The sequence below is a fragment of the Aptenodytes patagonicus genome, chromosome 15, assembly GCF_965638725.1.
Source record: "Aptenodytes patagonicus chromosome 15, bAptPat1.pri.cur, whole genome shotgun sequence".
In the NCBI taxonomy this organism is placed as follows: domain Eukaryota; kingdom Metazoa; phylum Chordata; class Aves; order Sphenisciformes; family Spheniscidae; genus Aptenodytes; species Aptenodytes patagonicus.
The window spans coordinates 6,385,541-6,399,538 of NC_134963.1; the positions used below are offsets into that span (position 1 = coordinate 6,385,541).

The following is a 13,998-nucleotide window of genomic DNA, read 5'->3' on the forward strand; positions in this document are numbered from 1 at the left end:
TGCTGTTCAACACAGCCCTCTCTTCGGGAGGGACCTCTTGTTGCCCCTTGGCCCGCAGATGACATGTCCCAGCTCCGGGTCTGTGAGCAGGGGATGAAGCACCGCTTGCAGCTCATCCTGCCGGGGAGACTTGCGGGGTCGGTACCATGGGAACTGGCACAGATCAGGATGTGAGTCAACACCAAGCAGAGTTCCTTAGAAGTGCTTCCCATATATACACACACATTTCCTCACAGTGCAGTGGGCGTAACCGGAGCCCAAGAAGATTTCTTGTCGCCCTCTTCCCACTCATCCTCATTCACTGGCATACTCTGGTAAAGGTAGTGACAAATACAGTAATATCTAATATCTATCCTGTAATAAATGCTAATAACGGGAGTAATATCCCATTCAATGATCACTTGAGCAGCAATAAGGGCTGTAATTAAACCTCTCAAGGAAATAAGTTTAATATCTAGATTAAGTTGCTGGAGGAGCTTTAAGAGCAATCTTCCTCTTAATTCTCTGCCAGCATGTGTGTTGCATGCTTGTGCTTTCCACTTGCTCTGAACAGGTAGCTCCGCACTCCCTCGTGCAGGGAAATGGGGATTTACTCAGATTTTTTCCATAGCTGAAAAAGGAAATGGCATGCTGATGCAAAGTTGCCAGGTCGCTCTCTTTTTACAGTCAAAGTGTAAATAGAAACTCCTAAAAATAATTGGTCTTTGCTTGGCTCTGCACTTAGTCCCCTTCTTCTTTTTTTTTTTTTTTTAACGCTATTGCTCAGATTTGCTGAAAAGATGAATATATTTCATAATCTTTTTGTTCCCCATCCTAGGATTCTTCCAACTAATAATTTTCTTAGTAACTGTACAGCAACAAGAAAGGGGGAATCCTAGTCTGGGACTCTGAAGATTACAGCTTTTAAATCTTCAAGACATCTGTAATTACTACTGTTGTTATTATGTTTGTAAATCTTTATTAAATTTACAAGCCCAAAATTTTCAGGAAAGGAATACTAAATGCAGAACGATAAATAAATTAGAAAGCACTTAACCTCTTTAACAGTAAAAGATACATCCTCAATGTAAAAAAAAAAGAAAAGAGAAAGGAGGGAAAAAAAGGAACCAGCAACCCATACCAAAGGCATCTTTGTATGACTTGCACTGTAGTTGTTTGGTTTCCCCTGGGTTCAAGTGGGACCTTTGGGGCTCTGTTTCCTTCCCAAGAACCTGCCAGGATTAAGCAGAAAGCGTGGAGGCTGCGTGGTGCCCTGCCCAGCCCGCACTGGGTCCATGCTCTCACCCGGTAAAGGAGCCATCAGGCTGCTGCTGTCTCAGAGGACATAATGTTTATGTTTGACATAAACATTTTTGTGAGCCCTTTCTCAACTCCAGACTGGCCACCCTGTGTTCAGGCTTGGGCTGAGAGCGAGCTCAGCCTCTCCTGGGGGAAGTCCACAGGTGTTGGATAACCTAGCCCAGGCCAGCAGGCATGGGGGGTGGGTGTGTGGGGTGTCTGGTGGGGGCACTGGGATGAATTCTTCCAGTGCTACGGCTGCTAATGGCCTGTTCAGCGATGCCTCCACAGGGCTCAGCTGCTTGTTTCCATGTGGACGTACCAGCAAAGGCTCTGTGGACAAGCAAGGCTGGACTCCTGCCTGTGTCAGGCTTTCACTGTGGTGAATTAAGGCTCTGCAGCCCGGCACCATGTGGTGTGGGCACAAAGCACAAGCCTGCCTTCCAGTGTCACCCACCTGACAGCCCTCCTTTTTCTCCCCTAACCTGGCGTAACTCCTCTGATGTCTGCTATAGAGCAAGGCTATTAATCTTTCTTATGTTTGGATACTACTGTGGGGTGTTTTATAGGGTCTCTCCTTTATATGTCTCTTCCTTTTAATTACACTTCTAGGAACATAGTGTTTTTGGGACACTTAGTTCAACTACAGTTGATAAAGAATGAGCCAGGGGATCAGAATACCCTGAGGTAGGAGGGAAATGGCAGACACATGCACTCAGTGCAATCAAACAAGTCTCGTCTCCTAAGGAAATCACACTAAAGATAGCCTAGGGAGTTCACGTTTCCTTTATTACTCATGCCTTTTTAGGTATTTGGTCCCATTAACAATAGTGATCCTTGTCACTGCTTCCCCCAAAGACGTCCCGCAGCTTTCAGACAGGTCTGGGAGGATCCCAGCGGCAAACGTTGCTTTGTCCTCTCCTGTACTGGAGCATTCTGGCTGCTTTAGCATCATCAGAAAGTATGGCAAGAAAAACGTCAAACGATACCTGAAATAGTAGCATTAAAAATCCATGTTACTTTTTCCATGCTTTAGGAGTTTTGTTTGTTAAAAACATGCAACTAAAACATTTTGTTTACTTTTCAAAAGGTGCTTTGGTTTCTATGTAACAAAAGCTGGTAAAGTATCATGTTTTATTATGACTTAAGCCATCCAAATGTTTATAAGATTACATAGAGTTTTGGGGACTTACTTTTATTTAAAATTCTGTTCTGTGCTCTTGTCTGTATACATATCTCTGTGTGTGTGACTCTCAAAAAATCTGTTTTTTAAAGAGGACTTGTCTGACAATGAGGAAATGTTCCCGAAAGAAATAACCAAATGGAGTTCCAATGATCTGATGGATAAAATTGAAACCCCCGAATGCGATGATGTCCAGGGTAATTTTTTTTAAAGTAAAGACTGCATGTGATATTTTACAGTATTTCCAGGCAATTGTTACAGCCACATTCTGAAAAAGGTAAAACTTGTTATCCTCATCTCACGAAAGGAGAAGCTGAGACAGAGCATAAAAATGACTGCCCAGTGCTGCTGAAAAAGAATTGCCCAGTGGGAGCTGGGGTAGCTCTTGATTCTCTTTTATTTTCCGTGTTGGTTCGGCTCCTTTGTGCGACAGCCAGGATGCTCTCGTATAATGATGAAATATTCCAGCTCCGTCTTGAATGGCTTGAATTTCTCCTGACTCCTCTTTCCTCTTGCTCCATCCTTTGTTCTTGTCTGTATCTGCCTCGGTTTTATTTTCTGCTCATCGTTATGAAATTTTGAAAGGAAGCTAGCTCCTCGGGCAGATCGATCCACGTAGCGGCACGGTGGAAGATGACACTTAGGCTTTCTGGTATAAAGTCGGTCTGTGTAGGCACAGACGTATGAATGCGTCAGACCTCTGCTCCCCCAGCATAGTTCAAGCGATTCCTTTTATTTTCCCACAAACCAATCATTTCTGACAATCGTGCAGGGATTTCCCATTGTTGCCATCCTTAATAAAGCAGTGATACTGGATCGCTGTAATGAGAGAAGAGGTCGCTAATGTCCTCAGCGTTTACCAAGGTTATGAGAAACTGCTGGAAAATAAATGACCCAGCATTGCCCAGGCTCCTCAGGTGGAAGGAGGCGGGAGGGAGGGAGAGGGCAATTTGATTAAATAATTAAGGAGATAGAAGGCAGAAGAGGCTGAGAGGCATTGGCACAAACAGTGTCTTTATGGAAGAGTGTCTTTGCCAGATAGCATCTTGCAGTGCTGACGTTTTAAACCTCTGTGCTTCTAGGTGACTTGTATCACGAGACATCAGCAGAGTACCGTGTTGGCTCCAGCGTGGAGAGGCTCAGCATCATTGAAGTAAGTGCTTCAGTTTCTTGTAACGAGATCCTTTGTTGCTGGAACGTGTCCGTGTGGGGCAAATGGGGTAAACGGCTCCCTTTGCTGCGAGCGGTGTATTGTCTTTGTGTGTCATTCGGAGCCACGCCAGCATGCTGCGTACTTCATGGCTGTGTTTAAGGGACTATGTCACCTGTCTTTTGAGCATCATACAGAAAATGCTCTGTAGTTTGCAGGCAGCCTCAGGTATCCAGCTGGATACTAATATAATAATACTAAAATACTAATCCTGTGGGGATAACTGCAGCCTGAGGCACTGCTGGGTAGAGCTATCCTGCTAATGCCGAATGAGCTAGCGTGGACGGGGGAGCAGGAGAGTCGTGTTACTGCAGCACCAAGGAGCAGGCTGCGGTGGTCCGAGTGACACAGCTCGGCTGTAGCCCACTCTTTGGAGCTGCTCAGGGTCTTGTTTGGAAACCAGTGACAGCGTAGCCTGTATCGGTGCTTTGGATAAAATAATAAATAAATAATAACACACCCACCCACCCTGGCTTTCTAGACTTGCATATACAGGCTTTTGCAATTCAGTGTCCTAGTGAGCCAGTGCATCTTGGAGTGGCTGTACTCATCCTACCCTTAAAGCACCTGCCTGTCTGTGCTGCAGAGACGATGTAGCTGCTTGCAGAGTGCCTAAGTTACGTTGTGGTCTATCAAAGACCGTGAGCATGGTTTTGGTATTACTCTGTGTGCCAGGCTGTAAGTTCATGGTGGTTTGGCTTTTTTGTAATAGACTGAGAGCTCAAGGGCCATGGGGAGAGTGGGTGGCAGGGGACGGGAACGGCTCTAGCCACCTCAAGATAAGGAAGTCACAGCCCTAAGATTTCTCTTAGAGCTCAAGATGGGGTGGAGAACTTCTTGTCTTCTTCAGAGGGCTGTACAAACTCAAACCCCTCCTGTTTCTGCCTTCCTTTCGGAAAAAGAACAGACTTCAAAGTGAGATGAAAAAGGCAGTTATTTGTAGTTGTTCACAAACAGTCTACTAAAATAGTATGAAATTCCTAGCCACCATTGCAGTGATTTTCAGGTTAAGAGCCTCCATCACCAAAAGATAGTGCAGGAATCGGGTGTCTTAAGAGACTCCAGATCTTACAAGAAAGTTCTAAATAGCCACCTCCACCCCTAAACTAATCAGCAGTTGCTTGCGTGTTCCCCACTTCCTTCAAGAGCAGAGGTTCACGAACTGAAAGGGAAAGGTGCCTCCAAAAGACTGCTGATAAGCTTCTGGATGACCTGAGCTTGGTGACTCATGTTGTTCTCCAAATGAGCACTTAAAACATTTGTCTGAAAGCAAAAGCGGTGCTGAGATGCTGAGAGCATGCCTCCCATGCCTCCAGCCAGGCAAAAGTTCACTTTGCAGGCGCTGTAAACTGGAATCAGAGAAGGTTTAAAGAGCAGGCATTAATACAGTGTAATGGTACTAAATAATTAAAGGCCATTCTTATGCAGGAGGTCTGGAAAATCTTTATTACAGACTTGGATGTGAATTTTAATACTTCTGGTGGGCTGTGTATTAAGACATGCTTTAACATTATCTGGTAAAAATGTAAGCTAGTTGTTAGGTTGCTAATGTGTGCCTGGGCATGCTTTCCTCCCACCAGCAGGTTTGTCAGGGACTCGATCGTTGCTCAAAGGACATCAGGTGACTAAAGATGCTAAAATGAGAAGAATTTGCCCAATGGAAAATACTGCTGCCCTCCACCCCTTCCACACCCCCTCCTAATGGCTATTTCTCTGCCTCAACAGGGAGTTGCCCAGGATGTTTTCAAATGTTGTCTCTGCTAGCACAAGGGATAAGGCACAGGAGGAAAGATCAGTACCTGCTTTCACATATCTCAGAGGTGTTGGGGTGGGGGATGTGAGTCCGTATGGGAGCCGTAAACCCTGAAAGCCCTGGTAGTGAATAGATATTAAAAACAGTTACTGCTCTGTTGTGTTATAATACGCAACCAGTACAAATGGATGCTCTTGTACCTGCTCCTGGGGCATCAGGATTGGGCTTACAGCTCTTCTGGCAGGACACTTAATGATAACCCACTCTGGAGTTCAGATTCAATTCCCTCCTTCCCCCAAACTATAGCCTGTCTGTTTAGGCAAGGAATTGATTCAACATAATAAGCAAAAGACCTGGACAGCCAAAATAAAAACCTTTACTGTGTTCATGCAGCAGTCTCCCGGACAGATGCTGGCCAGTCCTTGGGTCACGGGGTCTTGAAGTTTTTTCTTTTTAGTTCCTCTTTTGCAACAGTATAAGCAAATCGGAAGTCTTACTTATAACTTCTGTCATAGGCAAACAGATGCAGTGACTGATCTCTTCCTACAACTTCTTTCCCCAGTAACTTGCCACTTGCTGACCTGTTTGTTAATTCTGATTGATTAATTCTTAATTGATCTCGTTTGTTAATTCTGCTGACTGTGTTTTACTGTCAACTGCTGCAGCTGAGCTCAGCACCCCAACAGAAGGCAACACCCATCTTTTATTTCTTTATTTTTCCACCCTAACACACACAAGTAATGTCTTTATTGCTGCCGTGTTCTACCTGGTTACAATTTTATGCAAATTTTTTTTTTTTTTTTACACTTTCAACATTCCTTCTGCTTAGGCCAGTCAGTTCCGCTGAGGCTCTGCGTGTGCATTTGTGCATGCACCTGTGTAGGGTAGGAGACCTGGAAGGAGTAGTCAGGTTCTCAGCTGTTTTATCTGGGTGTATCTAATGTCCATTTCCATAAATTAAGCACATTCCTTCTTGAAGACAGTTTAGTTTATTACCCACAAACCTGCAGATATTATTCTAAAACCTCGTATCTCCTGTGTTTAGAAACCTGATTTTCAGTCCACACTTACTCAGGATCAGTTTAGACTCTTGTGCTTGCACCTGCACTGTCCTTTGACTTAAGTGCCTCTCTTCCCTCCCTAGCTTTCTTTACTCATCTCCACTGTGTTTGAGAGCAGGCGTTTCATTCTCGGGTAGCTTTGCGAAGCAAACGAAGCTGAACTCTTTCAGTCTCTGTTCAGAAAGTCTCCATGCTTCTTGTCCTTCTGTGGTCCTTCTCACACTGCAATTATCTTTGTGTGTAGATGGCCCAAACTGAACTGAGCCTTCTAGATGGGGGCTTACCAAGGCCTTGTATCGTGGCTAATACTGTTTCTGCTGGAAATACCTTGCTTCACAGATTGTTGTTTGCCTCATCCCTGACTGGACTTGATGTGGATAGTGCATTTATTGTACACACCATGTGTGAGCTTGGGGAAGAAAAGGTGACCACATTTCCATAAAATGTATTGGACCAAATAAAACCTCTTTGCAAAATAAGCCTTTCTACTGTGCTCTCTTTCATTCCCACCTAGGATGAATCAGTGCAGCCATTAATGCAGCCAAGTAAAATCCACGTCCTCCTCTTGGTACTCCACGGAGGGAACATCCTGGACTCAGGAAGTGGTGACCAGAGCTCTAAGCAAGGGGATGTCAACACCATCACGACAGTGTTTGACACAGTGATGAGGGTACATTACCCAGCTGCTCTTGGACACATTGCCATCAGGCTAGTCCCTTGCCCAGCCATCTGCTCTGAAGCATTTTCGCTGGTGTCCAGGTAAGTTGATGCTACTTTGTCACAGGAAGACACGTATAAAATTTCACTCTTGGTTTTTGGGGGTTTTTTTATTTGCTTCCCTGAAATGTTCTGCATGTAGTATTGAAAGCCCTGACCACACTTTGAGAATGCACTTATTAATATACTAGCGAGGCATTCGATCTCGATTTCATACTTAGCTGCAGTGAATACAATAATCATGCAGCAAGAGTTCTGAGATTGATTTATTCTAATTAATCCAATAAATACTAAGACTTTAATTCCTTGTCTGAGGGTTGTTCTGTCAATGTAAGTATGTTGTCCTTGAAGATGTACGTTTGATGGGAGGGAAAGATTTATTAAGCTCTCACGCATTCACAGTGGAATAAATGGCCTTTCTATCTTGAGGCTTTTTTTTTTAATGAACCGCAATACTGACTGTACTGTCTGCAAAAGGTTTTCCCCGCTCTGTATGTTAGGCTGAATGTTTCCAATGTCTCTTGCCCTATCCAGCCTCAGCCCATATAGTTATGACGAAGGCTGCCTGTCCAACAGCCAGGATCACATTCCCCTTGCTGCACTCCCTCTGCTAGCAACATCATCCCCGCAGTACCAAGAAGCGGTAGCCACAGTCATTGTCAGAGCCAACCAGGCCTACAGCGAGTTCATCAGATCCCAGGAGGGCATGTCATTCAACGGCCAGGTGAGCCAGCAGCTGCTTATAGCCACAATGAAAGGAAGAGCAAGTGAAGCAATTTCCTTCTGAAGCTCTCTTTTCCACTAATCTCTCAGGAGGGATGGAAACATGACAGTATTGAGCTGCAATAAGAAAGCGTTGCGCTTCCATTTCTTTCTTTCTGAGAGAGAGATTATTGCTCATGCTCTGTCTTGAACCTTTGGGATTCAAAGCAAAGTCTGAGCTTGTGTTCAGAAATGAAGCTACAAAGCTGTGAAGTTAATCAATTTTCAGCATGACACACCTTTCCAAATCAGGAATGCTACCTTTGTTACTAAACATGATCTCTGCTCCCATTGTAAACCAAGGCTCTTTAAGCATTCCCGTCTTTAAAGGACCTTCAGCAGCTCGCGCTGGAGTTGTCGCAGAAGTGCGTTTCTTTTTTGAGACTGTGCAGCTGCTGCGCCCCATAAAAGACCGTGACTGAGCCTCACACCTCTGTGAGCAAAGTGACTCTCTAGCCCCACGAGGCTTGAGCTATTCGACTAGCTGTCACATTGCACTGCTGTAGTGTGATTTCTCCACCCTGAGCTTCTTCCCAGCCAGCGCTGTGCCCGGGGACCCAGCCAGCCCTCTCCTACCCAGGGGTCTCAGTGCTTTATTGTGCCTATCTGCTCAATACCCTTGGAGGCAGGACAGCATTATCTTCTCAGGGTACAAACAGGGGGCAGAAGCACAGGGAAGCTTGCCTGAAGTAGCACAGGCAGCTGGCAAGGAGGGAATCAAGCTTGGTTTTCTGAGGCTGGAGTTAGCGTCGTAGTCAGTGCTCTGTGTTGCTTTCACTTCGCTCCAGTCAGCTAGTGAGGACAGCCAGAACACATTAGCTATGTTAGATAACAAGAGTCTGCAGGGTATGAGTGGATGCTCATTGACTGAATAGTTTTACTGATGAAAGAACTGGGCATCCTGTTAACTGCAGCTTTCCTAGGTATAATCCAGCACTCCTTTTAACTGTCATTTCTGAACTGAAGTCAAGGGGCTTTTTTTTCCTCCTCCCCTGCTTCTGTTGCCTTTTTCAGGTCTGCTTGGTGGGGGACTGTGTTGGAGGAATTCTGGGATTTGATGCCTTATGCTACAGCAACCAGACTGTGTCCGAGAGCCAGAACAGCAGTCGGCGAGGAAGCGTTGTGAGTGTCCAGGTAATGCTGGCTCCCAGTGTCTACTGGGCATAGGTCTGCTGGCCACAGTGCCCATGGCCCCTGTTTTTAGTAAGGAGCTTTTCATGAAACAACAAAGACTCTCTTCCTTATCAATGGCCAACGTGTGTCTTAAGGTGTATGTGTCTCAATTTGGGTGCATTTGCTCTGAGCAGGGATGCTTCACCCTCTGGTGTGAAGCATCACCCGCACCCTTAGGAAGTGGTTTGGTCTGAGGTACTGTATTGCCCTCAACTGGATCTTGGGGTAGATGGGGAAAGGAGGACAGAAGGAGAAGGATATAATGTGGGTGTATTCCTGATTCAGCTGTCAGAGTGGTAAATCCGTGTATTTCAAATCCCAGGATACCGACCTCCTGTCTCCTGGAATAACGGTGAACAACAGCTATTGTTCCAGTGGCTCTAATCTGGAAGCCAGCAGACACCTCAGCAGGAGCAACATTGATATTCCCCGTAGCAACGGAGAAGATCCAAAGAAGCAGCTGCCACGGAAAAGGAGCGATTCATCAACCTATGAACTGGACACGATAAAGCAACATCAAGCCTTTCTTTCAAGGTAAGATTTTGAAGGAACAGAACCAGCGATATTCTGGAGCTGAGATTGGTGCATCTGCGAAACCCGAATGTTGCTTTGTCATCCTGTGATAAGCAAGGTGGAGGAAAGTGTTTAATTTAGATTAGAGGGGTATAGATTTCAGTGTGTTGTATATGCAAAAAAAAATTAACAGCTCTCTTGCTGAGTGGCAGTGAGAGGATACAGCTGCTCTACTGCATCTGTTACAATAGCAAGAAGCCCTTCATCCTGTTGTTTGACAGCTGAGGCAGTCAGGTAACTGCTTTTTTGCTGTGCCGCAAGTGCGGGATGGAGGTCATAAAGCAAATGTAGAAATCGTGCGAGGGAAGATGGTGAAGCAGAACCGGGAATCCAGTGTTGTGTTAATTTCAAAGCATCTCTGAAAGCTGATTTTGAGTTGGCTGGCCTGTTCTTGGGAAAGGTGGTTGTGAGCCAAGTATCCTTTCATTTTGGCCTAGTTCAAGTGTGAGATTGAATTGCGGTGCCCTCTCCTGTCGCAGGAGCAGGTTTCTGCTCTCATGGTGGCAGGATGCTCTGGATGAGACATCCTGAACCCTGGCTGGTTGGCTGGTTCATTGAGCAACCTTCAACTGCACGTGAGGATTGTTCTTTCTCTGAGACTGTTTAACAAAGCAACCCGAATCTCCTGTACAGGGCAGGGACAGGGGGTTGTATTCTGTCCCTTGCCAGGGCTGCTCTGTTGCACCAAGGTTGTGTTTCAAATTTGTTACTCACTATTGAAGCCCCCAGTATCACGTTCCTAAGCTTCTGCAAATGGACTTTCAGAAACGTATCCGTTAACAAAACCGATGAAATTTTCATAGCCGTCTTTCCATTGCCGCTGATTGTTCAGGGGTTACTTCTGTGAGCCCAGAGGCTTCTTCTGACTGAATCATCTTCTTCAGCCTGTGGAACTGGACAGCCCAGACCTTTTCCTCCTGCGGGCCGAGGAACTGCAACACCCTCTTAATCCCTCTTCCCCCATGTCCCAGGTACTGGGGAGCAATGTCCCCCCGCAGCAAACACCATTATCGGCATTGCAACTGTGCCCAAGGCTGTTCCTTTTGCCCTGTGCCGAGCTGAAGGCTTGTCCTGCACTTCTGCCTCTCCTTCGCTACTTGCAGTCGTTGCTCCAGCACGGGGGCTCGTGTTGTCCTGCCACGTCAGAGGCCCTTTGTAAAAGATCCGTAGGAGAGAGAAAGTATCAAAGTGAATGTCGTTGGTGCACAGAGATACTACATTCAGAAAGACAGCTGCATTTACAAAAACCACAATAAGCTTCTCAGCTACTTCCAGCAGGTTAATAAAAGGCAATCAGTCTCTTGTTCATACCTTATCAAAACAGCCTCCTGTATTACAGGAGAAAATATGAGTCGTGCAAAAATGTGCTCTTTCTTCTCCTTGTTCTTGACCTCGGGGGCATGGACTGAGCTAAGGAAAGTGAGCTGGCATCTTGCTGCAGTTTTACATTTAGTTTAGAATAAGCGCGGGGCCTGACGTGGATAAGGGATTGCACAGTCTGTCATTTCAAATAGCTTTGTCCTGGTGCTCCCTGCTCCACCTCCTAAGCATTGTACCCGCTCCCAATATGAAGCACTTGGGGGTCCCTGGCAGGGGCTGTCAGTGTTCAGTGCGCTGATGGATTGGTTCACCTTTGCTTCTTTTACGGTTTTGTATTTTTTTTTAAATCTACCTTTAGACCTTGGGTCAAAAATTAGTCTCTTCCCACAGCTCAAGAGCAAGATTCACTCAGGAAAAGGAGCAGCGTGATGCTGCTGTACGAGCTCTCTCCGCATCTCTCCCCCTCCGCTCCCTGGCTGAGGGACGGCCCGGGTGCAGCGATTCACCTCTTCCCCTCCTGCGTGATGGCAGGGCGTCACACCCGCATCCTTCCTTGGACCTTGTGCTTATAGCCATCATTACTGAGCCTCACAGTCATCAGCAGAATGCCCCTTTGGCCTCTCTGTCACTAAGTAATGATTTTCCTATAAGAAAACCAAGCCCTGATGTGACACGGCTTTGTGCAGGAGATTGGCAGAACAGAGCCAAGTTTTCCTAATGGGCTCAGCAGACGGGCAACCTGGCATACGGGGGCCTTTCTGTCCATGCCTACTGCAGATTTCAGCTTGTGCCAAAGACACTCATTTTTATTCATGTATCAGGCCTACCCGCTTCTCTGGGATCATGCCCAGCAAGCCAGAGCAGCATCTGGAGATTACAATCACACATTTATTTTTAAATTCAGTCCTTCTGCACAACTACATTATTTCTGGCTGTGCTGTACTTGTATTATTGTAAATGAGTTGATTTGCTTCTGAAATCCATAAGCTCTTGTTTAATTAATGCACACAGTACATCTGCTGCTTTTTAAAGGGAGAACAGGGCACTGTAGGTTGCCTGGAGCATGACAGATTCAGAGTTCCCCTTGGCTCTCATTTCTTTTGATTGCTAAAAAGACTATCAAGTTCCCAGTAAAAGGAAAGAAGCTGTCCAGATTGCTTAGCGGTGTGAGCGCTCTCGTTCTCTTCCATTCCCCACGAAGAGATGCTGTGGGAAGATGGGTGGAACACACACAAAACCCCCTTGCACCCGTCCTGCCATAACACATCTGCCATCAGGACAGTCTTTCCTTTTGTGCCTTCATTTGAATCACATTGCCGTCGCCCTGTCTTCGGCGAAACTGAACATGTTCTAAATAACTTTGTATTCCTTACACACAGCAAACTTAATGCATTGCAGTCTTGTCAGCTAAAATAATTGCAGCTTCAGTGAAGGTGGCTTGTTTTTAAATGTGCTTCAGCGTTGCGTGTCTTGGCAGTGTGATCTCAGGGAAGCTCGTTCACATCACAGAAATGGGAACATGCTCATTTCAGCTGTCGCTGCTGTAGCCTCCCGTTCCTCTCGTTTTTGACATCACTGTTTTGACTTTCCGTGATATGTATGTCTGGCGTAAGTAAGCTTGTTATTTCCCTGCGGTTGGTAACCAGGAGAATAGTAGTGTGTGTGTGCATGCGTGCAGCTTTAGAGAATACATGACGGTGTGGCATGAAAAGGAGGTTTTTTAGCATCCTTTGGGAGTGGTGGTCAGCAGAGCTGCTGTCTCTAGGACGATGCGTTATTTGCCACAGCAGGAAAACAAAGTCTGAGTGAAACCCATTTTTCTTCCCAAATTTGTGAGTATTTGCAGCTGCTCATTTATCGAATGGCTATCCCAGAGGGGGAGCGTGTGCGAGCAACTGCTCCGGTGCTACAGATGGTGGGGAGTGAGCACCCTATTTCCATGAGCACAGCAGCGCTGGGACGCCGCTGCCCAGCCAGGCAGCCAGCACGCTGTGTTCAGAAGTGGCCTTGATGAGCAAGTGCTATTGCATACGGCGACACGGCAAGTGCTGGCGACCACCTGGGATTTTGACTTGGGGCCACGGAGCTGGCAAGAGGCTGTTGCGTTTGCATCATCCCTGACTCCAGGCCAGTAAGCCTTTTATCCAACCCAACTGTTGTGGTATCCATTTATCCTACATATTTTACAGAACCTGCTCAGATGCTTTTTAAAGTGTTTGCAAACACCCTGTTAAGTCACTGCTGGTACTCTGTCTTCAACTCTGCTTCTAATTATAACGATGATAACCCGGCAAGGCTGCCGGCTGAATCTGTAGAACCTGGAGAGCAGAAGAAATTGCAGCTTACTGCTTTTGGGTGGTAACAGAAGAATCTCAGAAACCCTTTTGTGAACCAGTTTATTAGTGTTACCCATCTGTCATTTCACTGTCTAATCCCAGATCTAGACTGCAAAGAAGCACTGCTTCCTAACGTGGGGGTGGATTCCCGGGATTTTCATCTAAGAGTTCCTGCTGCTTCTTCCTCAGTGTCTAAGCAATATGTGAATTTAAATCTCTGTGTTAAACCTGTGTATTGCCCAGCCTGCACTGCACACAGGTTCACTTTTACAAAGAGATTTGACACCTGAACGAGGTGGGGGAAGGTAGACATGTTTTATGTCATTATTCTTTTTAAGTACAGTTACCTGGAGTTGTTGGGCTGGGATTGAGAAGTAGTTTGGTAATAACTTGACAGATGTGGCCTCATGGGCAGAAGAGAAGTGGGAGAGTCCTGGGTGCACGATAAATACAATTTACCATATGGCCACTGAGTTAATTACCCCAAATTCCCATTCCCAGTGCATGGCATGCACATGCATGGAAGCTGTGGTGCAAACTTGGTGCATAAGGGTACTAGAAACCCTCTTGCAGATTTTGATCTTTCTTTTTCTCTCTCCTCTCCCATTTTTCTTTTTCTTTTTCCTTCTCAA

The 13,998-nt window shown here is 45.9% G+C and overlaps 1 protein-coding gene across 7 annotated transcripts in view; it reads left to right on the plus strand.

Annotated features, from left to right (window-relative positions):
- The window catches only part of PITPNM2 (phosphatidylinositol transfer protein membrane associated 2), a 142,264-nt gene that overhangs the window by 103,138 nt on the left and 25,128 nt on the right, over nucleotides 1–13,998 (plus strand). For all 7 annotated transcript variants that reach the window (XM_076352574.1, XM_076352579.1, XM_076352578.1 and 4 more), the window contains 6 exons: nucleotides 2,554–2,658; nucleotides 3,544–3,614; nucleotides 7,000–7,244; nucleotides 7,737–7,926; nucleotides 8,979–9,098; nucleotides 9,460–9,671. In XM_076352574.1, the coding sequence (XP_076208689.1) occupies nucleotides 2,554–2,658; nucleotides 3,544–3,614; nucleotides 7,000–7,244; nucleotides 7,737–7,926; nucleotides 8,979–9,098; nucleotides 9,460–9,671 (943 nt within the window). The remainder of the gene's footprint in view (nucleotides 1–2,553; nucleotides 2,659–3,543; nucleotides 3,615–6,999; nucleotides 7,245–7,736; nucleotides 7,927–8,978; nucleotides 9,099–9,459; nucleotides 9,672–13,998) is intronic.